The following is a 25,947-nucleotide window of genomic DNA, read 5'->3' as shown; positions in this document are numbered from 1 at the left end:
AAATATGGAGTACTTGTTTTTAATTTCCTTCCATCAATTCCAATATTTTGGAATATTTTGGAGTTACTTTTTGTCAGTTTAAAATCTACCCAATCTGTCAGATTGTTCTTACCCATAAATGTAACAACACTGCAAAAAAACATAAACATCGATGTTATTAGATTTAAATCATATGGTGTTGCTTTAAGTCATCTCTTCTGTCCTTTATTTCTCGTTAAAATATAAAAAAGTAGCTGAATGTCATAACATAACTCTGGTGCACTATGTTTGAATTAATTTGTAGTTTAGTGTCTTTCCAATTTTACATTGTTAATGTCTAAAAAATGTATCTCATCTCTCAAAAGACCACAACAACAACATTCTTTAAAGTCTACATCAGATAAGTGAATACAGTTGATACTGTATAGAGGACATATCATACCATACCTTCTTCTTACAGGTTCAATTTGAAAGGGGTAGGGGTGGTTTAAAATGTATAGTGGTTTTTTTACCCCTTCTGACTAGGGTTGCAAAAATCCGGTAACTTTCCTAAAACGCCCAGGTTTTACAAAAATCCTGGTTGGAGGGTTCCCGGTTTCCTGCTTATTCCCTCTTGATTCCAGGAATCCACTAGCCAGGTCGCAATTGTAAATGAGAACTTGTTCTCAACTTGCCTACCTGGTTAAATAAAGGTGAAATAAAAATAAAATAAGTAAAAAGCCAGGATCTCTGGAAAACCTGGGAATTTTGAGAAAGTGAATTTTGCAACACTACCTTTTTGACACTGAAATCCAAACTCTATGTGAAAAACAACCTTCTGTTTTGCCTTATCTCAAATTCATGTTTGTCAATGAAGGGGTAGCTTACCCAAATGACTAAATTACTTGTTTCCTTACCATGAAAGCAATATATGGACAAGGTGAGACCACAAGTGGTTCCAAACATTTATTCATATTGTACATTCAGTCCTTGGGGCCTGAGGGTTTTCTCCTGCTCATTAATATATACCCTTTAGTCAATGAGAGTTACTGTGTTTACTGTGTTCATGTACAAACCCATCCAGACACCAGAGGGAGCTCAAACCTGCATTGTCATCCTAATTTGGCAAAACAGAGCTTGTGTTTGTTACATTGGGTTTAGTAGGCTAGAAGCATGTAGGCCGACAGTACATTTGATCCTCACCTCATGGTAGAGATATACTTGTTCAGGGTAAACAGGAAAACATTGTATTTTAATAAACAAAACCCAGACGTCACATGTCCGTGATCTGGTGAAACTCTCATTTGAATCCTTCACGAACATCACGGTGTGTATCCCATATTGCACCCTATTCCCTATGAGCCCTGGTCAAAAGTAGTGCACTGTATAGGCAATAGGGTGCCATTCGGAACACCCCATTTTATCGCTCCCTAACACAATGCAAACCATTGGTGTGAGCTCAGCCTCAACTCACTCTCTGTCAAACTGGTTTATCCCGGCTGGGGCTTTCCATAGCGTAGCTGGTCACATACTAATTCATATTGAACTAATTCTGAGTTTTGTTACGTAAAAGAGCTACATAAAAAGGAAATGCAAACTGCAGAACCAAGAAGCTTCATATAAACACTAATCAATAGTCTTACTGTATATGTCTGGTCATTGTTAAAGGGACTGAAAACATATTCACATCATGGGAAGTAGACTTTTCTTTACATACATTATTACAGCAACAATACATGGAACAGCTTTTACATGTCATAAACAAACCCAGCTAATAAAGAGAACCTAACTTTCTGTGCCAGTTATATCAAACCCAGCTAATAAAGAGAACCTAACTTTCTGTGCCAGTTATATCAAACCCAGCTAATAAAGAGAGAACCTTTCAGTGCCAGTTATATCAAACCCAGCTAATAAAGAGAGAACCTTTCAGTGCCAGTTATATCAAACCCAGCTAATAAAGAGAGAACCTTTCAGATATCAAACCCAGCTAATAAAGAGAGAACCTTTCAGTGCCAGTTATATCAAACCCAGCTAATAAACCCAGCTAATAAAGAGAAACCTTTCAGTGCCAGTTATATCAAACCCAGCTAATAAAGAGAGAACCTTTCAGTGCCAGTTATATCATCAAACCCAGCTAATAAAGAGAGAACCTATCAAACCCAGCTAATAAAGAGAGTTATATCAAACCCAGCTAATAAAGAGAGAACCTTTCAGTGCCAGTTATATCAAACCCAGCTAATAAAGAGAGAACCTTTCAGTGCCAGTTATATCAAACCCAGCTAATAAAGAGAGAACCTTTCAGTGCCAGTTATATCAAACCCAGCTAATAAAGAGAGAACCTTTCAGTGCCAGTTATATCAAACCCAGCTAATAAAGAGAGAACCTTTCAGTGCCAGTTATATCCTTCAGCAAATATTCAAATGTCTAATATCACTTTTCACACACAAAACAAATAAACAAGTAAACAAGGCATAGTTAATGTCCATATTTTCCATAAACCATGCTCTCTCTCTCTCTCTGTGTGTGTGTGTGTGTGTGTGTGTGGTCTCAGAGATAGGTCTTAGTTGGGTTTAAGGATTCATCCTCACTGGGTTGAGACTTGTCTGCTAAACTCTCCTGAGACTCCAGTCTGTTCAACTGAGACTTTGTAGACGGTGCCTTACTCCCCCCAGACCCCGGGATGTAGTCCTGCTCTACCATACCTAGCCCGTACTCCTCCCAGGGAGGCCTGGTTTTCACCACTCCCCAGGGCTGAGACTTGGCAGATGCTGCCTGGCTGCTGTGAGACCTGGTAAAGGCCATTTTGCCGTTGGCCTGGGACTTTGTGGACGGTCCCCTGCTGTGCTGGGAGGCTGCTGCCTGGCTGGAGGCGGCTCCGTTGGAAGAGCGAACCACCAGGTAGCGAACAGAGGGGCTCTTATCCTCATCGTGGGCCCTGAGGGGGCAGGAGGAGCTGATGAACAGCCCCCCTCCCAGGATGAGAAGGATGGATGCCCCCCAGCCGATGTATAGACACGCCCCGATCTCCCTCCGCTGGGCATCGGTGGCGGAGCTGTAGAACCCCTGCACCACCGCCCCAGCAGCCCACGAAGTGGGGATCAGGCACAGCACCCCCGTGGCGATCAACACCGCGCCCGCTGTCACGGCAACCCGTTCTTTGACCCCGCCACCTTGCTCGTCCAGAAACCGAGTGCACTTCCCCCCGACGAAGGCCAGTAGGAGCCCGGCGGTGCCCGTGGCGATGGCGAGGACGGTGAGCGCTCTGGCAGCTTGGAGGTCGGAGGACAGGGCCAGGAGGGAGTCGTATGGTTTACACTGCATCTGGCCCGTACTCTCGACCACGCAGCTCATCCAGATACCCTCCCAGATGGTCTGAGACGTGATGATGGTGGCTCCAATGAAGGCCGTGACCCTCCACATGGGCAGGATGCAGGTCAGGATGACCCCCACCCAGCCCAGCAGGCTCAGGGCGCTGCCCAGCATCTGGATCCCCAGAGAGACCATGTTAGAGGGGGCAGAGGAGAGAACACACTGTCTCTCTAGCTGCTTGCTGGTTGTTGTCAGTCAGAGTCCTTAGAAAGTCTGACGTTCACACGCCTCTGTCTCTCACAGTCCCTATCTACTCTATTGGCAATCCCTTTGGATTGTTCAGGGTCTGTGAGTCCTGAGCTGAAACACTCTTTAGTCACTTCCCGTTTCCTCCAGTCTTTCAGTCCTTTAATGGTTGGCAGTGTCTTTTTTTTCAGCTGACCCTTCTTCAGTTTCAGCCTCTTCTCTCCCTCCGCTAAGCTTCTTTTATGTATAGGTGGTCACCAGAGATGACAGAGATCCCAGGTTGCTGCCTTGCCCACCTGTTACAGGCCTATGTTCCTGCGTACAGTTCCTACCTGCCTACCTCTGGGTGTATCTGTGTCTCTATACCTGTTCTGCTACACCTGACTCTCTTTACCTTTCTATTTTTCTCCCTCCTCCTCTATCAGTATTTCTGTCCTCTCTTCCTCCCTCCCTCCCTCCTCTCAAACTCTCTCTCTGTGAATGGTGGTGTCAGTATTGTCTTCGCTCTCTCCTGAGTTTCCACCTGGGTGACAGTGAGCAAGTGTATATACCACACCTCCCTCGGGGGGTGGATATATGCCTGTGACATCATCTTCTAGCCCAGCAGGGCCACGTTCAGTTGAAACACCTTCTCGAATGTTGCAGATAGAAATTCCATGAATAGAGCCGACGTTATTCAACATGTCAGAGAGGCATGTTTGTTCTACATAGCCAATTTCTATCTGAACGTTCCAAAAAGTTGTATCCTGCTGAACTCGCCCCAGGTTCTTCTCTGGGCAATTAGGATGGGGCATAATGCAAAGCATTATGGGTCATGGACATTGATGGACGTTTAACAAGTGCTTTAGACTAAGAGTACTTTATTCAGGCAATGTTCCTTAGTTGATGCCCTCATGAATATCTTATTAACATTTCTGATTTTGGTTTGGGTTTTATTTGATTCAACAATTATTACAATATGTGAGGGACAGACAGAATGTGTGTCAGTTGCGTGTGTTTATGTGTGGTGTACATGTGTATGTGTGGTGTACATGTATGTGTGTTTGAAGGGACACGTTGAGCAGAGTGTGACAGGCAGAGGAGGGATGTGACGGGGAGGAGGGATTAGTGTAACAGGATCGTCTGAAAGAAAAAGCTTTTTGTTCAAACAAAAAAACGTCATCTAGAAAAAACTGTTTGTAACCATACTCCCCCACTCCCAGACTTCAGAAACCCTTCCCTTTTCTTGTGGAGTTGTGAAGGAGGCTTTGTGTGGCCAAGGGGTGTTTCAGATTCCATGCTGTCAGTTATGAGATTAGAAAGGACCATGGGGACTGGTGCTGTGAATTACTATAATTTAAAGTGTTATGGTGCAAATAATCTGACTGCTGCTGATGGTGATTCAGACAGTATGTCTTGTTTTTAAAGCGGCACTGTGGAACGTTTTGGGCAACCTGACCAAATTCACATAGAAATGTGAGTTAAAGATATGTCATTCTCATTGAAAGCAAGTCTAAGAAGCACTATATAGATCTGTTTCTATGTGCGCTATTTCTATGCTTCCCTTAAGTTTATTTTTTGCATCTTTTACTTTCAGTTTTGCACACCAGCTTCAAACAGCTGAAAATACAATGTTTAGATGGTACAACTATTCTCTACACTATGTGCTGCATGTTTGTCACATAACTGCAAATTGCACCTTTAAGTGTGTGCGTGTGTGTGCGTGCGTGCTCTTATCTGGTAAATCTATGTGGTTGACACTGAAAACAGAATCCTGCTTGTTGCCAGTGCAAGGGGACAGATGGAAATGCAGGCTGTGTAGAGTGTAATGTAAGGGGGGAGGGGCTGGTCCAACTCAAGGTGCCATAATAAAAAATGCCCCCCACCAAAGTAAAACATTATCACATGACCCTCCCCGTTTCCTGTAAAATATATTGAACACAAAATAAAGTTAATGAGCACAAATGACAACGGTAGTGACCATGTGTTTATAAACGTTGATATTGGCTTTGCCACTAAAGCATGCTTTTCAAATCAAACCAAATGTTATTTGTCACATACACATGTTTAGTAGATGTTATTGCTGGTGTGGCGAAATGCTTGTAGGACAAAGTTGCTTTGGAGCAAGAAGCAGAGCTGCCTATCTGTCGGCACCATCTTGACAGTTTCTTGTGTTTCTGTGCCAATACACCACACAACCAATAAACAAATTATACTGACTTTGAGCACTTCAATGTCATGGTTTGTGTTTTCAACGCCACAATAATAAACTGCCAATGTCAACAAACAGAAAATCCATCCCTCCCTTCTCCAGGGATGGCCCCATTTTGGTCAACTGAGATTTAGTTTAGATTTGACTTCACACAATCACATCACATCAAGCTAAACATCATTGACAGGGATAAAAATTGGTCCTTTCCTAAATTGGCCATGAATGGTTTTACTTAATTGTCTGTACTGGCCAATGATTATAACCAACCATACATTGTGCCCCTGGCCTGAGAGGATGGAAGTTCAATATGTAGCTAGATGTAGTAGGCTAATGTTAACTAGCTGGCTAATTGTTGCCCATGAAATGAAGTTGAAAGGATGTTGCCAGTGTTATTTTTTTAACTAGGCAAGTCAGTTAAGAACAAATTCTTATTTTCAATGACGGCCTATGAACAGTGGGTTCAGGGGCAGAACGACAGGTTTGTACCTTGTCAGCTCGGGGATTCAGGGATTTGAACATGGAACCTTTCGGTTACTAGTCCAACTAGTCCAACGCTCTAACCACTAGGCTACCCTGCCGCCCCATGCAATGGAACGATCTAAATGTAAAAGGGGGCAACGATTAAATTGAACACCCTCCCCCTCATAGAATTAACACAAAATAATGTTTATGAGCACAAATATCAAATGCGACACTGTGTTTATAAAAGTTGATATTGACTTTGCCACTTCAGACTACTTTTGTGGCACAATCGATGCCACGCAGGGCTACGGGCCAGAAGGATGAGGGTTTGCCGACCACCACAGACGAGCTGACTCTTCCTGCCTCTTTCATTACACTACGATCAATTAGCCAGGTAGTCTAGGACAACTAAAACTCAAAGTGTGTACTGTATGACAGAGTCATAGACCGTTTCTGCAACATGAGAGGAGGATGGCATTGGCGTTTCTCTACAAGTAGGGAGAGACACGTTTTTTTCTACTTACGCACACACACACACACACACACACACACACACACACACACACACACACACACACACACACACACACACACACACACACACACACACACACACACACACACACACACACACACACACACACACACACACACACACACACACACACACACACACACACACACACACACACACACACACACACACCACACACACACACACACACACACACACACACACACACACACACCACACACACACACACACACACACACACACACACACACACACACACACACACACACACACACACACACACACACACACACACACACACACACACACACACACACACACACACACACACACACACACACACACCACACACACCACACACACACACACACACACACACACACACACACACACACACACACACACACACACCACACACACCACACACACACACACACACACACACACACACACACACACACACACACACACACCACACACACACACACACACACACACACACACACACACACACACACACACACACACACACACACACACACACACACACACACACACACACACACACACACACACACACGAACGCATACAGAAGTCAGTACCATGGACAGCCACATGATATTTAGCTGATGTTGATTGTACTAATTGTTTTTGGAGTCTTTTAGTCGTCACTGTATTAGACAGAGGTGATTTGATGATGTTGAACTGTTAACGCAGCTCCTGTTTTCTTTGTGACTTGCTGACTGCACCCAAAACCGATATTTTGGTATTTGTTTCATTAGTCCATTGTTGACAGTACCAAAATGTTGTGCTTGTCAGCAATCAAGTTTTCATGATATGTAACTTTCAAAATACAGAACTCATGTGTATTTAATCATTAGGATCATCTGAGGCAAAATGCATCATAGTGGATGATTTCTGTATTTTGGGTAGAGTTTTACTTTAACTTGATTGACCATCTAACTGTTTGTTACATGCAATATGCTTTGTGGACTTCACCAGACAGATGTTGCTCTCCATTTTTGTGATGAAACAAAGGTGAGGTTGAAATTATTCTGCCACTGTATCTTCTTATTGTCTCGGCCTCAGACCTATATATCACTGTATCTTCTTATTGTCTCGGCCTCAGACCTATATATCACTGTATCTTCTTATTGTCTCGGCCTCAGACCTATATATCACTGTATCTTCTTATTGTCTCGGCCTCAGACCTATATATCACTGTATGTTCTTATTGTCTCGGCCTCAGACCTATATATCACTGTATCTTCTTATTGTCTCGGCCTCAGACCTATATATCACTGTATATTCTTATTGTCTCTGCCTCAGACCTATATATCACTGTATCTTCTTATTGTCTCGGCCTCAGACCTATATATCACTGTATCTTCTTATTGTCTCGGTTCAGACCTATATATCAATGTATCTTCTTATTGTCTCGGCCTCAGACCTATATATCACTGTATCTTCTTATTGTCTCGGCCTCAGACCTATATATCACTGTATCTTCTTATTGTCTCGGCCTCAGACCTATATATCACTGTATCTTCTTATTGTCTCGGCCTCAGACCTATATATCACTGTATCTTCTTATTGTCTCGGCCTCAGACCTATATATCACTGTATCTTCTTATTGTCTCGGTTCAGACCTATATATCAATGTATCTTCTTATTGTCTCGGCCTCAGACCTATATATCACTGTATCTTCTTATTGTCTCGGTTCAGACCTATATATCACTGTATCTTCTTATTGTCTCGGCCTCAGACCTATGTATCACTGTATCTTCTTATTGTCTCGGCCTCAGACCTATATATCACTGTATCTTCTTATTGTCTCGGCCTCAGACCTATATATCACTGTGTCAAGGCATATGAACTAACAGGTTATAGAGCAAATCATGCAATTATCACAACACACAGGTTGTAATATGGCTTTTTAAAAATCCTGTCATGACCTACACCTGTCTTGGCTTCCCCAGTGATTTCACCTACGCACCATTACTGTGGCACAGTAAATCACTCTAAGATGTGCTGCTGAAATTGTATATGGTTATATTATGTAAGAACAATGGTGCAACTATGGTTGTAAAATTAGTTTCAATAAATTGCCTGGTTTTCCCGAAATTCCGGTAAACATGTTCCAAACAGTCAGAAATATAATAACATTGTAATGTGAAGGACCGACCTCTGAAGAGAATAGCTACCCCTGAGGGCTTGTTTTAGTTGTCACCTGACCAAAGAGATCAGAGGATGTCGGAGGAAGGTCTGACATCAGAGTTTCCAGAAGCTCCTGGGCAGAGGTCGCAGGTGGTCTTGTCTCAGTACCATCTGACTGCTGTTAGCTGGTTGATTATCTCTGGTCGATCTCAGGTGGCTGGGCTGGATGGTTGGGCGCAGAAGTCATGCAGGTCTCTTTTTTATCAACTGTGATGAGGGTTGGGTGAGCTCTCCAATCTGCTTGACCTTCGGTGGTTGTTGCAAGGCTGGCAGGTCTGGGCTGTATGTCGTTAGCAGAAGTTCCGGGCGCACTCTGTTGGTCTGGTTCATCCTGGTGAGGGGCTTGGTGGTTGTGGGGGAGGAGGTTGGTTGCTCTCAGGTGGAGCATCTGGCCTGTAGGGGTCATGCTGTCTTGTTCTGTTGGCATATTTTAGATGTATTTTATTTAACTAGGCAAGTCAGTTAAGAACAAATTCTTACTTACAATGACAGTCTACCCGGCATGGACGGGGGCTGGGATAAAATATATATATATATATAGATATAGGACAAAACATACATCAAGACAAGAGAGACACCACAATACTACATAAAGAGAGACCTAAGACAGCTTAGCATGGCAGCAACACATGAAAACACAGCATGGTAGCAACACAAAACATGGTACAAACATTATTGGGCACAGACAACAACACAAAGGGCAAGAAGGTAGAGAGAACAATACATCATGCGAAGCAGCCACAACTGTCAGTAAAAGTGTCCATGATTGAGTCTTTGAGTGAAGAGATGGAGATTAAACGGTCCAGTTTGAGTGTTTGTTTTTTCTAGCTCGTTCCAGTCGCTTGCTGCAGCGAACTGAAAAGAGGAGTGACCCAGGGATGTGTGTGCTTTGGGAACCTTCAACAGAATGTGAGTGGCGGAACGGGTGTTGTTGTGGAAGATGAGGGCTGCAGTAAGTATCTCAGATAGGGGGGAGTAAGGCCTAAGAGGGTTCCCAGTGCGTCCTGTGTGTGGGCAGGTTCTAAAGGAGTAGTTGGGCAGGTTCTAAAGGAGTGGTTGGGCAGGTTCTGAAGGAGTGGTTGGGCAGGTTCTGAAGGAGTGGTTGGGCAGGTTCTAAAGGAGTGGTTGGGCAGGTTCTGAAGGAGTGGTTGGGCAGGTTCTGAAGGAGTGGTTGGGCAGGTTCTGAAGGAGTGGTTGGGCAGGTTCTAAAGGAGTGGTTGGGCAGGTTCTAAAGGAGTGGTTGGGCAGGTTCTAAAGGAGTGGTTGGGCAGGTTCTGAAGGAGTGGTTGGGCAGGTTCTGAAGGAGTGGTTGGGCAGGTTCTGAAGGAGTGGTTGGGCAGGTTCTGAAGGAGTGGTTGGGCAGGTTCTGAAGGAGTGGTTGGGCAGGTTCTAAAGGAGTGGTTGGGCAGGTTCTAAAGGAGTTGTTGGGCAGGTTCTAAAGGAGTGGTTGGGCAGGTTCTGAAGGAGTGGTTGGGCAGGTTCTGAAGGAGTGGTTGGGCATGTTCTGGAGGAGTGGTTGGGCAGGTTCTAAAGGAGTGGTTGGGCAGGTTCTGAAGGAGTGTTGGGCAGGTTCTAAAGGAGTGGTTGGGCAGGTTCTAAAGGAGTGGTTGGGCAGGTTCTAAAGGAGTTGTTGGGCAGGTTCTAAAGGAGTGGTTGGGCAGGTTCTGAAGGAGTGGTTGGGCAGGTTCTGAAGGAGTGGTTGGGCAGGTTCTGGAGGAGTGGTTGGGCAGGTTCTAAAGGAGTGGTTGGGCAGGTTCTGAAGGAGTAGTTGGGCAGGTTCTACAGGAGTGGTTGGGCAGGTTCTAAAGGAGTGGTTGGGCAGGTTCTAAAGGAGTGGTTAGGCAGGTTCTAAAGGAGTGGTTGGGCAGGTTCTAAAGGAGTGGTTGGGCAGGTTCTGAAGGAGTGGTTGGGCAGGTTCTGAAGGAGTGGTTGGGCAGGTTCTGAAGGAATGGTTGGGCAGGTTCTGAAGGAGTGGTTGGGCAGGTTCTAAAGGAGTAGTTGGGCAGGTTCTAAAGGACTGGTTGGGCAGGTTCTAAAGGAGTGGTTGGGCAGGTTCTAACGGAGTGGTTGGGCAGGTTCTGAAGGAGTTTGGGCAGGTTCTAAATGAGTGGTTGGGCAGGTTCTAAAGGAGTGGTTGGGCAGGTTCTAAAGGAGTAGTTGGGCAGGTTCTAAAGGAGTGGTTGGGCAGGTTCTAAAGGAGTAGTTGGGCAGGTTCTAAAGGAGTTGTTGGGCAGGTTCTAAAGGAGTGGTTGGGCAGGTTCTGAAGGAGTGGTTGGGCAGGTTCTGAAGGAGTGGTTGGGCAGGTTCTGGAGGAGTGGTTGGGCAGGTTCTAAAGGAGTGGTTGGGCAGGTTCTGAAGGAGTAGTTGGGCAGGTTCTAAAGGAGTGGTTGGGCAGGTTCTAAAGGAGTGGTTGGGAAGGTTCTAAAGGAGTTGTTGGGCAGGTTCTAAAGGAGTGGTTGGGCAGGTTCTGAAGGAGTGGTTGGGCAGGTTCTGAAGGAGTGGTTGGGCAGGTTCTGGAGGAGTGGTTGGGCAGGTTCTAAAGGAGTGGTTGGGCAGGTTCTAAAGGAGTAGTTGGGCAGGTTCTAAAGGACTGGTTGGGCAGGTTCTAAAGTAGTAGTTGGGCAGGTTCTAAAGGAGTGGTAGGGCAGGTTCTGAAGGAGTGGTTGGGCAGGTTCTGAAGGAGTGGTTGGGCAGGTTCTGAAGGAGTGGTTGGACAGGTTCTAAAGGAGTGGTTGGGTAGGTTCTAAAGGAGTGGTTGGGCAGGTTCTAAAGGAGTAGTTGGGCAGGTTATAAAGGAGTGGTTGGGCAGGTTCTAAAGGAGTTTGGGCAGGTTCTAACGGAGTGGTTGGGCAGGTTCTGAAGGAGTAGTTGGGCAGGTTCTAAATGAGTGGTTGGGCAGGTTATAAAGGAGTGGTTGGGCAGGTTCTGAAGGAGTGGTTGGGCAGGTTCTAAAGGTGGTTGGGCAGGTTCTAAAGGAGTAGGTTCTAAAGGAGTGGTTGGGCAGGTTCTAAAGGAGTGGTTGGGCAGGTTCTAACAGAGTGGTTGGGCAGGTTCTGAAGGAGTTTGGGCAGGTTCTAAATGAGTGGTTGGGCAGGTTCTAAAGGAGTGGTTGGGCAGGTTCTAAAGGAGTAGTTGGGCAGGTTCTAAAGGAGTGGTTGGGCAGGTTCTAAAGGAAGTTGGGCCGGTTCTAAAGGAGTGGTTGGTCAGGTTCTAAAGGAGTAGTTGGGCAGGTTCTAAAGGAGTGGTTGGGCAGGTTCTAAAGGAGTGGTTGGGCAGGTTCTAAAGGAGTGGTTGGGCAGGTTCTAACAGGTGGTTGGGCAGGTTCTGGTTGGGCAGGTTCTAAATGAGTGGTTGGGCAGGTTCTAAAGGAGTGGTTGGGCAGGTTCTAAAGGAGTAGTTGGGCCGGTTCTAAAGGAGTGGTTGGTCAGGTTCTAAAGGAGTGGTTGGGCTTCTAAAGGAGTGGTTGGGCAGGTTCTAAAGGAGTAGTTGGGCAGGCTCTAAAGGAGTGGTTGGGCAGGATCTAAAGGAGTAGTTAGGCTTCTAAAGGAGTGGTTGGGCAGGTTCTAAATGAATGGTTGGGCAGGTTCTGAAGGAGGTTGGGCATGTTCTAAAGGAGTGGTTGGGCAGGTTCTAAAGGAGTGGTTGGGCAGGTTCTAAAGGAGCAGGTTCTAAAGGAGTGGTTGGGCAGGTTCTGAAGGAATGGTTGGGCAGGTTCTGAAGGAGTGGTTGGGCAGGTTCTAAAGGAGTAGTTGGGCAGGTTGTAAAGGAGTGGTTGGGCAGGTTCTAAAGGAGTTGGGCAGGATCTAAAGGAGTGGTTGGGCAGGTTCTGAAGGAGTGGTTGGGCAGGTTCTAAAGGAGTGGTTGGGCATGGTGGTCTTCTAAAGGAGTGGTTGGGCAGGTTCTAAAGGAGTGGTTGGGCAGGTTCTGAAGGAGTGGTTGGGCAGGTTCTAAAGGAATGGTTGGGCAGGATCTAAAGGAGTGGTTGGGCAGGTTCTAAAGGAGTGGTTGGGCAGGTTCTGAAGGAGTGGTTGGGCAGGTTCTAAAAGAGTGGTTGGTCAGGTTCTAAAGGAGTAGTTGGGCAGGTTCTAAAGGGTGGTTGGGCAGGATTCAGGTTCTAAAGGAGTGGTTGGGCAGGTTCTAAAGGAGTGGTTGGGCAGGTTCTAAAGGAGTGGTTGGGCAGGTTCTAAAGGAGTGGTTGGGCAGGTTCTGAAGGAGTGGTTGGGCAGGTTCTGAAGGAATGGTTGGGCAGGTTCTGAAGGAGTGGTTGGGCAGGTTCTAAAGGAGTAGTTGGGCAGGTTGTAAAGGAGTGGTTGGGCAGGTTCTAAAGGAGTAGTTGGGCAGGTTCTAAAGGAGTGGTTTGGCAGGTTCTGAAGGAGTGGTTGGGCAGGTTCTAAAGGAGTGGTTGGGCATGTTCTAAAGGAGTGGTTGGGCAGGTTCTAAAGGAGTAGTTGGGCAGGTTCTAAAGGAGTGGTTGGGCAGGTTCTGAAGGAGTGGTGGGGCAGGTTCTGAAGGAGTGGTTGGGCAGGTTCTGAAGGAGTGGTTGGGCAGGTTCTGAAGGAGTGGTTGGGCAGGTTCTAAAGGAGTGGTTGGGCATGTTCTAAAGGAGTGGTTGGGCAGGTTCTAAAGGAGTAGTTGGGCAGGTTCTAAAGGAGTGGTTGGGCAGGTTCTAAAGGAGTAGTTGGGCAGGTTCTAAAGGAGTGGTTGGGCAGGTTCTGAAGGAGTGGTGGGGCAGGTTCTGAAGGAGTGGTTGGGCAGGTTCTGAAGGAGTGGTTGGGCAGGTTCTGAAGGAGTGGTTGGGCAGGTTCTGAAGGAATGGTTGGGCAGGTTCTGAAGGAGTGGTTGGGCAGGATCTAAAGGAGTGGTTAGGCAGGTTCTAAAGGAGTGGTTGGGCAGGTTCTAAAGGAGTGGTTGGGCAGGTTCTAAAGGAGTAGTTGGGCAGGTTCTAAAGGAGTGGTTTGGCAGGTTCTGAAGGAGTGGTTGGGCAGGTTCTAAAGGAGTGGTTGGGCATGTTCTAAAGGAGTGGTTGGGCAGGTTCTAAAGGAGTAGTTGGGCAGGTTCTAAAGGAGTGGTTGGGCAGGTTCTGAAGGAGTGGTGGGGCAGGTTCTGAAGGAGTGGTTGGGCAGGTTCTGAAGGAGTGGTTGGGCAGGTTCTGAAGGAGTGGTTGGGCAGGTTCTAAAGGAGTGGTTGGGCATGTTCTAAAGGAGTGGTTGGGCAGGTTCTAAAGGAGTAGTTGGGCAGGTTCTAAAGGAGTGGTTGGGCAGGTTCTAAAGGAGTAGTTGGGCAGGTTCTAAAGGAGTGGTTGGGCAGGTTCTGAAGGAGTGGTGGGGCAGGTTCTGAAGGAGTGGTTGGGCAGGTTCTGAAGGAGTGGTTGGGCAGGTTCTGAAGGAGTGGTTGGGCAGGTTCTGAAGGAATGGTTGGGCAGGTTCTGAAGGAGTGGTTGGGCAGGATCTAAAGGAGTGGTTAGGCAGGTTCTAAAGGAGTGGTTGGGCAGGTTCTAAAGGAGTGGTTGGGCAGGTTCTGAAGGAGTGGTTGGGCAGGTTCTAAACGAGTGGTTGGGCAGGATCTAAAGGAGTGGTTAGGCAGGTTCTAAAGGAGTGGTTGGGCAGGTTCTAAAGGAGTGGTTGGGCAGGTTCTGAAGGAGTGGTTGGGCAGGTTCTAAACGAGTGGTTGGGCAGGTTCTGAAGGAGTAGTTGGTGGCTCTATCCACGTTGCACTTAATTCCTTGGTCTCTCTTGGGTATGTTCAGAGCTCCTGCAGAGGGTGAGTGTGTTTTCGGCTGCAACACAACCTAGGGAACCATACTTTTTGCAGTCTTTGGGCTGGTTTGCATTGAAGATATGGCCCCTACAATGTCCTAATTGGATAATTGATGGCATGTGCTGCAATCTTCCGAAGTCTTTTCATGTGACTGAAGAGGCTTCTTCTCTCAAAGCTTAGACCTTGGAACTGAGATACTCCTATTGGTTCCCAGAGCAATGTTCTGGGTGTACTGCCAATTGGTCTGAGGAGGTCGTCACAGTCACCTGCATGAACCAAGATGGAGTGAGAGGAGATGCTGTGTACAATTCAAGGCTATCTCTTCAGACAACAACATTTTCCTTCATATTCTCTCCTTTTATCACTCAGTTATAATTATTGTAAAATGTTAAGGTAAGCATTAGATTATGGCTTAAACTATTAAAGGATGTCCTATACTTCTATTAAAGTAAGCTAAATCAACAAATAAAACCAGACACTTTATCCTTTCAAACCCTTCAATCTGCATTGTACAATCTAAAATACACACACATACACAAGGGATCTGTAGACTCGGAGGTAAATACATCTCTCAATGTGTATCCATTGTTTCCATAGCTCTTACCACAATCAGGTTGCATTGACCTGTTCTGAACCAACTGTCCCTGGGACATCAACTAGTCAAAATACAAAACCTGTTGTTTAACAAATACAATAGGGCCTTCAAAAAGATTGATCTACTTTTTATCTGTGAGTATTGCTGTATTAAAGATGTTGTCTCCCCTGAGGGGCGTCCCTATTGTGGCTGGTTAATTTCATTTCATTCTTGACGAAGCCTCTGATTTAACATGGCGATGATATTTTGCTGTTTCAAAAGCATAGAAAATGCACCAGTCTTTGTCTGAGGCTTTATTTCCCAGACCCTTTAGACAGTCATACTCATCAGAAAACTTGGTAGTGGCCATTCCATCAGTCCTCTTGGTTATGAGGGCCCAGCAGGGCACGCCTTCTCCGATTACAGTCTACAGTTGAAGTTGGAAGTTTACATACACCTTAGCCAAATACATTTAAACTCAGTATTTCAGAATTACTGACATTTAATCCTAGTAAGAATTCCCTGTCCTAAGTCAGTTAGGATGACCACTTTATTTTAAGAATGTGAAATGTCAGAACAATAGTTGAGAGTGATATATTTCAGCTTTTATTTCTTTCTTCACATTCCCAGTGGGTCAGAAGTTTACATACACTCAATTAGTATTTGGTAGCATTGCCTTTAAATTGTTTAACTTGGGTCAAACGTTTTGGGTAGCCTTCCACAAGCTTCCCACAATAAGTTGGGTGAATTTTGGCCCATTCCTCCTGACAGAGCTGGTGTAACTGAGTCAGGTTTGTAGGCCTCCTTGCTTGCACACACTTTTTTAGTTCTGCCCACCAATTTTCTATGGGATTGAGATCAGGGCTTTGTGATGGCCACTCCAATACCTTGACTTTGTTTTCCTTAAGCTATTTTGCCACAACTTTGGAAGTATGCTTGGGGTCATTGTCCATTTGGAAGACCCATTTGCAACCAAGCTTTAACTTCCTGACTGATGTCTTGAGATGTTGCTTCAATATATCCACATAATTTTCCTCTTCATTTTTTTTATTTTTAAATTTGACCTTTATTTAACTAGGCAAGTCAGTTAAGAACAAATTCTTATTTTCAATGATGGCCTAGGAACAGTGGGTTAACTGTCTGTTCAGGGGCAGAACGACAGATTTGTACCTTGTCAGCTCGGGGGTTTGAACTTGCAACCTTCCGGTTACTAATCCAACGCTCTAACCACTAGGCTACCCTGGTGAAGTGCACCAGACCCTCCTGCAGCAAAGCACCCCCACAACATGATGCTGCCACCCCCATGCTTCACGGTTGGGATGGGGTTCTTCGGATTGCAAGCCTCCCCCTTTTTCCTCCAAACATAACGATGGTCCTTATGGTCAAACAGTTCTATTTTGTATCATCAGACCAGAAGACATTTCTCCAAAAAGTACGATCTTTGTCCCCATGTGCAGTTGCAAACCGTAGTCTGGCTTTTTTATGGCGGTTTTGGAGCAGTGGCTTCTTTCTTGCTGAGCGGCCTTTCAGGTTATGTCGATATAGGACTCGTTTTACTGTGGATATAGATACTTTTGTACCTGTTTCCTCCAGCATCTTCACAAGGTCCTTTGCTGTTGTTCTTGGATTGATTTGCACTTTTCTCACCAAAGTACGTCCATCTCTAGGAGACAGAACATATCTCCTTCCTGAGCGGTATGACGGCTGTGTGATCCCATGGTGTTTATACTTGCGTACTATTGTTTGTACAGATGAACGTTGTACCTTCAGGCGTTTGGAAATTGCTCCCAAGGATGATCCAGACTTGTGGAGGTCTACAATTTTTGTCTGATTTTATTTTGATTTTCCCATGATGTCAAGCAAAGAGTCACTGAGATTGAAGGTAGGCCTTGAAATACATCCACAGGTACACCTCCAATTGACTCAAATTATGTCAATTAACAGCTTCTAAAGCCATGACATCATTTTCTGGAATGTTCCAAGCTGTTTAAAGGCACAGTCAACCTCGTGTATGTAAACTTCTGACCCACAGGAATTGTGATACAGTGAATTATGAGTGAAATAATCTGTCTGTAAACAATTGTTGGAAAAATGACTTGTGTCATGCACAAAGTAGATGTCCTAACCGACTTGCCGAAACTATAGTTTGTTAACAAGACATTTGTGGAGTGGTTGAAAAACGAGTTTTAATGACTCCACCCTAAGTGTATGTAAACTTCTGACTTCAACTGTTTTTTGTTTTTATAAACTTGCTAAAATGTCTAAAAACCTGTTTTTGCTTTGTCATCATGGGGTATTTTGTGTAGCTGAGAAAAATAAATAATTTAATACATTTAAATTAGGGTTGTAACCTAACAAAATGTGGAAAATGGAAGGGGTCTGAATACATTTCGAATGCACTGTATCTCCTTTAATCCAAGCAAACCGACAAAAATCGTCAACATACTGAACCAAATACTCCCTCCAGGATTAACAAAAGAAGAGAGGAGAAAAGAAGAAAGCATTATCTAAATCAATTACTGAAAAACAACTACCTGGAGGCATCTGGGATAAAATGGTAACAGTGTTAGGCACCAGGGGTAGGCTAGCATGTACAGCATCTTTTACTATTCTTAGGTCTTGCACAAAATGGTAATCACCAGATGGTTTCCTTAGAGGTAAAGTTGGTGTGTTTTTAGGGCAAATTTGGGCAAGGAACCAGTGCACTTCTTTCAACTAACGCACTATGAATGGGAATGATACCCTTTTCAGCTTCTTTGCCTAGAAGGTACTGAGCTTTATAAGGTCTGTTGGTGCTTTTTGGAATAACCACAATTGGCTCAGCTCCTTTCATGCATACAATGTCAGTCTTTGATTTAGCCCACGGTTCTTCAGGTACAGTACCAGTCAAAAGTTTGGACACACCTACTCATTCCATGGTTTTTCTTTATTTTAGCTGTTTTCTACATTGTAGAATAATAGTGAAGACATCCAAACTATGAAATAACGCATATGGATTCATGTAGCAGTCAAAAAGTGTTAAATACATCAAAATATATTTAATAGAATATAAATAGAGAATGCCAAAAGTGTACCAAGCTGTCATCAATGCAAAGGGTGGATACTTTGAAGAATCTCAAATATAAAATATATTTAGATTTGTTTAACACTTTTTGACTGGTACTCTATATATATTTTTGAAAACCATATTTCCACTTTTACATTATTGGGTATTGTGTCTAGGCCAGCGGCAAAATCAATCTCAATTGAATACATTTTAAATTGAGGCTATAAGACAACAAAATGTGGAAAAAGTCAAGGGGTGTGAATACTTTTCTGAAGGCACTGTTTAGATTTTGTCTGGTCTGGATCGACCAAATGTGTACCTGTTTGGAGGCGGAGTTCATTACAATAATACCCAGCATGCATTACAAGTGTTTGTTTTAACGTTTACATTTTGGTCATTCAGCAGATGCTCATATCCAGAGCGACTTACAGTCAGTGCATTCAACTAAGGTAGACGAATAACAACATATCACAGTCATAGCAAGAAATAAAGAACTGTGTCACCGTTACTGAGAATGTTATGATAGTTAAAATGGTTTGTTGGTTTACTCAATTGCTTGGGCTACTTTAAACATCATTTCTTCCAGTAGTGATGGGCATTCCGCTTGTTCAGCAAAGCTCACCAAAAAGAGCCGGCTCTTTAAAAAATGTGTTTTGCATCAGTTTGCAATAGTTTGACTATGATTGGTGTTCTAATTAAATTCCATTTCTAATTAAATGAAATCATGCTCTACCTTAAAACTTCTTAAGGCTAGGGGACAGTATTTTGATGTCCGGATGAAAAGCATGCCCAAAGTAAACTGCCTGTTACTCAGGCCCAGAAGATTGGATATGCATATAATTGGTAGATTCGGATAGAACACACTCAAAAGTTTCTACCACTGTTAAAATAATGTCTGTGAGTATAACAGAACTGATTTGACAGGTGAAACCCTGAGGACAAACCATCCAGGGGAATTTTTTTTGAGGTCATAGGATTTTTCAATGGGAAACCCTATTTATTAGGAACCTGGTTGCAGTTCCTATGGCTTCCACTAGATGTCAACAGTCTTTAAAAAATTGGTTGAACGTTTTCTTTTGAGAAATTAAGAAGTAGTGCTGTTCTTTGTACGTGTCACTCTGAAGGCCCCTGGTCTTTTGTTGCGCGTGAACAGGAGCGCACTCCGTATTATTTTTCTTCGGTATTGGAAACAGATTATCCCATTTTAAACTTTATTGATTATTTACAATTTAGGATACCTGAGGTTGGATTAGGAGCGTTGTTTGAAATGTTCGGACCAAGTTTACAGGTCAATTATTAGATACTTTGTAGTCATGTTGGGCGAGTTGGAACCGGTGTATTTCTGAATCAAACGCAACAAATAAATGGACATTTTGGGGATATAAAGAAGGAATTTATCGAACAAAACCACCATTCATTGTGTCCCTGAGGCATTTGGGATTGCAAAAAAAAGAAGATCTTCAAAGGTAAGGCATTTATTATATCGTTATTTCTGACTTTTGTGTTGCACCTGCCTGGTTGAAAAATTATTTTCATGTGTTTGTATGCGGGGCGCTGTCCTCAGAAAATCGCATGGTGTTCTTTCGCCGTAAAGCTTTTTTGAAATCTGACACTGCGGCTAGATTAACAAGGACTTAAACTTTATTTTGATGTATTACACTTATATTTTGTGTTGAATATTGATATTTCTGTAGTTTGAATTTGGCGCTCTGCAATTTCACTGGATGTTGTCAAATCTATCCCCTTTACGAGACTGGCGCGTTAAGGGATCACTATTAACCACAATGTATTTAAAAATGCATTGGTTTGTTATGAAAAATAATGCTATTTTTTAAAAATACATTTGTATTTAAAGTATAATATTTTAATGTATATTAACAAAGTGCACATAAATGTAACAATTTAAAACGAATACAATCTGAACAGCATAATAGAATATTGCACCATATCAAAGAAAAAGAAATAACAATGTGCAAAACTACAGCATCCCACTTAAAACATTAAACTGGTCCCTCTTTTCTCTCTCTTCTTTATTGCCATGTTATAACCAGCAGCACACAGAAATGCTGAACATATTTTGCTTTTATGAGAGATTTGCATTCAGAAATGCAAGCTGCTTTACTTTCGAGGGGCTGATGCGGTTTCTTCTCTCAGTAATTATTTGTCCCGTTTTCGAGAAGACTCTCTCAGAGGGTAGGGATGTGTCCACTATGCAGTCTCCCTGTCATGACTTTAGTAAGCCGTGGGGAGACAGAGGCCTTGTTCTTCCACCAGCTCAGAGGATCTGCAGCGGCTCCTCCAAATAGGATCGGACCTCCATTATGGCGTCTGCTGAGGGATTCCTTCGTGCTGCATCCCCAGTTGTTCTCTCGTCAAACAGCATCCAAACAGCAGATGTTTGTGGCACTACTGCTGGTGCTTCTGCTCCATCTGCTCCCTCTTCTTCCTGTTGCCCTGGTGCCTCAGCCAGCTGACTGCTGGGGCTGCCCCTCCTTTCTGCTGAGGTTATTCTTTGAAGAGCCTCATCAATTAATCTGGCAGTACTGAAGGCTAACTTCTTAAACCTGGGGTCAAGTGCAGCTATTTCTGATAGTACGTGATTATATTCCATTCTGTGGAACTTTCTGTCCATTGATGAACATAGGGTGTCCAGCAACTCGGTCACATGTCCTGTGGTTACATTTGCTTCCCTCTGGCGGCTGGCTGTGATTCACTGCAGACCCTTACACAGGAGTATCATTTTTGAGGCTGTCACATACAGTGGGGCAAAAACGTATTTAGTCAGCCACCAATTGTGTTAGTTCTCCCACTTAAAAGATGAGAGAGGCCTGTAATTTTCATCATAGGTACACTTCAACTCTTGTGAAGACTTACAGAAAACGTTTGACCTCTGTCAATGCCAACAAAGGGTATATAACAAAGTATTGAGAAACTTTTGTTATTGACCAAATACTTATTTTCCACCATAATTTGCAAATAAATTCATAAAAAATTCTACAATGTGATCTTCTGGATTTTTTCTCTCTGATTTTGTCTGTCATAGTTGAAGTGTACCTATGATGAAAATTACAGGCCTCTCTCATCTTTTTAAGTGGGAGAACTTGCACAATTGGTGGCTGACTAAATACTTTTTTGCCCCACTGAAGCTGAAAAGAGATAAAACATGAACCTGAACTAATAGGTTACTGTTATCTATTGATACTACATTCTCATCACTGCTCATATACATATATAATACTGGATTAAATAATGATGTAATAATAACTGCTTACTGTACCTCTCTCCACTGATCTCCACAGTGACCTACTCAAAGGGTTCCAGGACTCTGCACACGTCCTCCACCACCTCCCATTCGTCTTGGGTCAGAGCATCAACAGGTGCATTGACAACGGCCAGGGTAGAGATGATGGCATCCCCATCTAGTTTTGTGTAGACTTTAGTTTTTCAGCACCTACTGTGCTCCTGTGGAAGTATTCCACAGCTGCTTTCACTTTGTCCACAGTTGGCTTCATCACCTTCAGAGCATCTCTTACAATCAGGTTGATTGTGTAGGAAAGACATGGGTGATGGGTCCATTTTAACATTTTCATTGCTTTGGTTGCATTGTCTGCATTGTCTGCATTGTCGCTAACACAACAGACCACTTTTCCGTCTACTTGCTATTCTCTTGCCACTCTCAACAGTTCCTCTGCCAAGTTCTGTCGCTGAACTCAAAGCAGCCCAGAAGACAGCTAGACATTGAGAAAATCTTCAATGAAGTCACATGTAACCGACATGTAAGAAGTGATTACCCTTGATGTCCAGCAGTCAGTGGTAAGGCAAACTGCAGTAGCTTTTTGGACTCTTTCCCACACTGAAGCCTGTGTGCTCTCGTACAGTTGTGGAATAAGTGATTTTGAAAGGGTTTTCCTGCTTGGAATTGTGTACATTGGATTTAGACTATTGCTATAATTTCTAAAATCTCTGTCCTCCACAATCGAAAATGGCTGGAAATCGGTGGCAATCATTTTGGCCAATGCAATTTCAATTTGGCCTTGTTTTGCTACAGACATTTTGCATAAACTGGTCCATAGAAGACTGCGTTGCTGTGGGTCGCAGAGTAGGTCTACTTGACTGAGTGGATACATCTCCACGTGTGGAGGTGCTGGTTCCACCACTATCACTAATACATCTCCACCACTATCACTAGCAGGCCTACTTGACTGAGTGGATACATCTCCACCACTATCACTAGCAGGCCTACTTGACTGAGTGGATACATCTCCACCACCACCAATAGCAGGCCTACTTGACTGAGTGGATACATCTCCATCACTACCACTAGCAGGCCTACTTGACTGAGTGGATACATCTCCACCACTACCACTAGCAGGCCTACTTGACTGAGTGGATACATCTCCACGTGTGGGGGTGCTGGCTCCACCACTATCACTAGCAGGCCTACTTGACTGAGTAGTCTCCCCCTCTCTGTTTCTACTTCTTCATCTCCCCCTCTGTTTCTACTTCTTCATCTCCCTCTCTGTTTCTACCTCTTCCTCTTCTTCATCTCCCCCTCTCTCTGTGTGTTGATTTGTAGCATTCCCTCTGAAGTAGGCCACATTGTCACATCTCTTAGTAACATACCTGTTTGCACAGATTCCTTCATGCACAAATATTTGATTGCAGCACTGCCCAACAAGTTGTTTTCGGTGCGTCACACTACACACACTTTCGGTGTGTGACACACATACATACACATTGTGCTATTCCCCTCAGGAAAACAAACAGTCATTATGAGGTCAAGTTTAAAAAAGGATCCAACAATACTTTGAAATATAATTGTTTATTAAAACGTTTACTTGGAATAATAGAATACTTAATATATTGTTTTTTAAATATGTCTTAGGATGTGGATAATATAGGATAATATTAATAATAATAATATATGCTAGTATTGAGTGATAAAAACAAAACAAATCCATGTGACCTTCGGAAGGCGACATACAAAAACAGAAAACAATGTTAATCAAACAGTTAAATCCAACCTTCCCTAATTCATGAACGTGCCAGTTGTTTTACAACTAAAATTCGAGAAAGAGTCCAAAAACATGCTTTCAAATTAATAATAACAGTGTCTTCAAAAGTGAGTGGAATTCTGTTTTTACGATGTTTGATTGTAGACTTGAGGCCTGAGAAAAGGATTCCTCTACACTTGACTAAATGGGTTGCACAGTAACTGACATCACATTTTACACTAACTAGAAAAGTACATACTTTAGCCAACACACTGTCAACCCACTCATACATCATATATTTCACTTTGGTACCACAGTCGAACATGACAGTAAAAGCAAAAAACTCCATCAGCAAATTCACACAAGAGAGAAACTTCATTCGTGCAAAGATTGTGGGAAAAGCATCAGTAAAAACAGCACAGTGAACAACCTGGAGAGTCCCGTTTTCACCACCACCACCTCCCAGTCCTCTCACCCAGGCAGGCTATCCATCCCCTCATCCCTTGGTGCTGGTCTGTGGTGGTCTGGTCTGTGGTCTGTGGTGTGTCTAACCCTCTAGACGTAGGCCTTGCTGCTGCCAGCCACGGAACTAGCAGCCTTGGAGTACTTGACATTGTGGTTCTCTTCTTTGGGGGGGCAGGAGCAGCAGAGGAGCGCCCCGCCCAGGATCATCAGCCCTGCGGAGCCCCAGCCGATGTAGAGTGAGGCTCCCAGCTCCCTTCTCTGGGCCTCGATCAAAAGGGGGTTGTAGAAGTCTCGGATGATGGTGTTGGCCGACCAGCAGACAGGGACCAGAACCAGAAGGGCAGCAATGAGGAAGACGACTCCGCTAGCGATGGCTACCTTGGCCTTGGACCTCTCGTTATCCACGAAGTTGGTGCACTTCCCGCCGGCGATGCCAAGCAGGATGGCGAACACGCCGGCAATTATGGCGATTATGATCAGAGCCCTGGCGGCCTGCAGGTCCTGAGGTAAGGCCAGGAGGGAGTCGTAGACCTTACACTGCATCTGGCCCGTGCTCTGGGTCACACAGTTCATCCATAACCCTTCCCAGATGACCTGAGCGGTGACGATGTTGGCTCCGATGAAAGCTGTCACCTTCCACATGGGCAGAGCACAGATGATGATGCTTCCCAGCCAGCCGATGATCGCCAGGGCTGTGCCCAGCATCTGTAACCCAGCTGACACCATCCTGATGGAGCCCTGGTAGAATGGATGGATTGAGTTGACGGAGGGAGAGAGAGAGAGAGACAGGAGAGTATAGTCTGAACAGGGTAGATGTTGACAATGAAGAACTCACCTACTCTACGTCTCTGACTTATAGGGTTTACCATGAAAAGTGACGGAATAGGGTGGAGTTTTTCTCTCTCATCAACCAAGTGAAACTGGTTTCCTAAGGTATGTCACCTGACCCGAAACTCTCCTATTGTTTATACATCTATTTCTGTCCCAATCCCTGATTCCGAAACTTCATGTTTGAAAATGATTGTCTGATTTTTGTATTTAACACTATTATTTCAATAGAACATATTGAGTTGTTTTACATTGAAAGACACTGATCTAATTAGTAGTTTTGTTTATTTTGAAGCATCTTCCCTCAAAAGAAGGCAGTCCCACCTTGTGATATCACTAGCGAAACACACGGGCACACTCGTGCCAGTGCACAGAACAACTGATGAATTTACTAACGCTCAACACCTGTTGAATATGGCCGGTTCCAGTAAATGTTGGCAAAAAAGCGTAATTAAATTGTTGCCAGCAGCAGTTACAGTCACCAACGCTCTGGATAACATTTTATTTATTTATTTATTTTACCTTTATTTAACCAGGTAGGCAAGTTGAGAACAAGTTCTCATTTACAATTGCGACCTGGCCAAGATTTTTTATTTATTTATTTATTTTACCTTTATTTAACCAGGTAGGCAAGTTGAGAACAAGTTCTCATTTACAATTGCGACCTGGCCAAGATAAAGCAAAGCAGTTCGACAGATACTGTTACTCTTTCAGGTAACCAAGATGGCATAGCAGTTCAGACGTGTTTTGTCCTCGTCTTGTCGTGTCCTGTATATATATATATATTTACAACTTTTTTCACACACATTTTATTTTTATTTTCCATCAACTCTTCTTCAAAACACTCTCCTGCAACCCGCCTCACCAATTTATATTTATAAAAAAGTATTATTTACCTCAAATCTGTAATCCTCCAAGAAGCTAGCCAGAAACTCCAAGAAGCTAGCCTGAAACTAGCCAGAAGCTAGCCAGGAGCTAGCCAGAAGCTAGCCCAGAAGCTAATCCAGAAGCTAATCAGGAGCTAGTTCAGAAGCTAGTTAGCTTCTTTACTTGCAAATCGTTAGTATTCAGCTAACCACGGTTTGTGGTCATCAGCTATCCTTTAGCTCGAAAATCTATCGCCAGTTTTGTACGGCGCAGCGCGGCTCGGAACGGAACATACCGGACCAATTTTTCTCTTCTTGTCCCTGGATTTCAACTGCTCTCTGGAAATTCATACCCGGATCTCACAGCTAGCTAGCTGCTATCCGTGTGACTATCGGCTTTCATCGATTCCGGAGCAAACATCAATTATTCCGGAGCTAGCCAGCTCCGTCAATCACTCCTGAGTTCCATCAATCACTCCTGGGCTGCAGTCACCTATC

The 25,947-nt window shown here is 44.0% G+C and overlaps 2 protein-coding genes across 2 annotated transcripts in view; one reads left to right on the top strand and one right to left on the bottom strand.

Moving 5' to 3' along the window:
- LOC112231423 overlaps window positions 1-25,947 on the top strand; it is a gene marked incomplete in the record, with an annotated part of 690,592 nt that overhangs the window by 426,173 nt on the left and 238,472 nt on the right.
- Window positions 911-24,628, bottom strand: LOC112231432. The gene is made up of 4 exons (XM_042311228.1): window positions 23,848-24,628; window positions 2,166-3,521; window positions 2,018-2,108; window positions 911-1,925 (listed from the first exon to the last, which is right to left on the bottom strand). The coding sequence occupies exons 1-2, from the start codon at window positions 24,479-24,481 to the stop codon at window positions 2,506-2,508; spliced, it is 1,650 nt and encodes a 549-aa protein (XP_042167162.1). The 5' UTR covers window positions 24,482-24,628; the 3' UTR covers window positions 911-1,925; window positions 2,018-2,108; window positions 2,166-2,505.

The sequence above is a fragment of the Oncorhynchus tshawytscha genome, linkage group LG33, assembly GCF_018296145.1.
Source record: "Oncorhynchus tshawytscha isolate Ot180627B linkage group LG33, Otsh_v2.0, whole genome shotgun sequence".
NCBI classification, from domain to species: Eukaryota; Metazoa; Chordata; class Actinopteri; order Salmoniformes; family Salmonidae; genus Oncorhynchus; species Oncorhynchus tshawytscha.
Note: the sequence above shows the minus strand (reverse complement) of the source record. Positions and strands in the feature narration are given on the sequence as shown.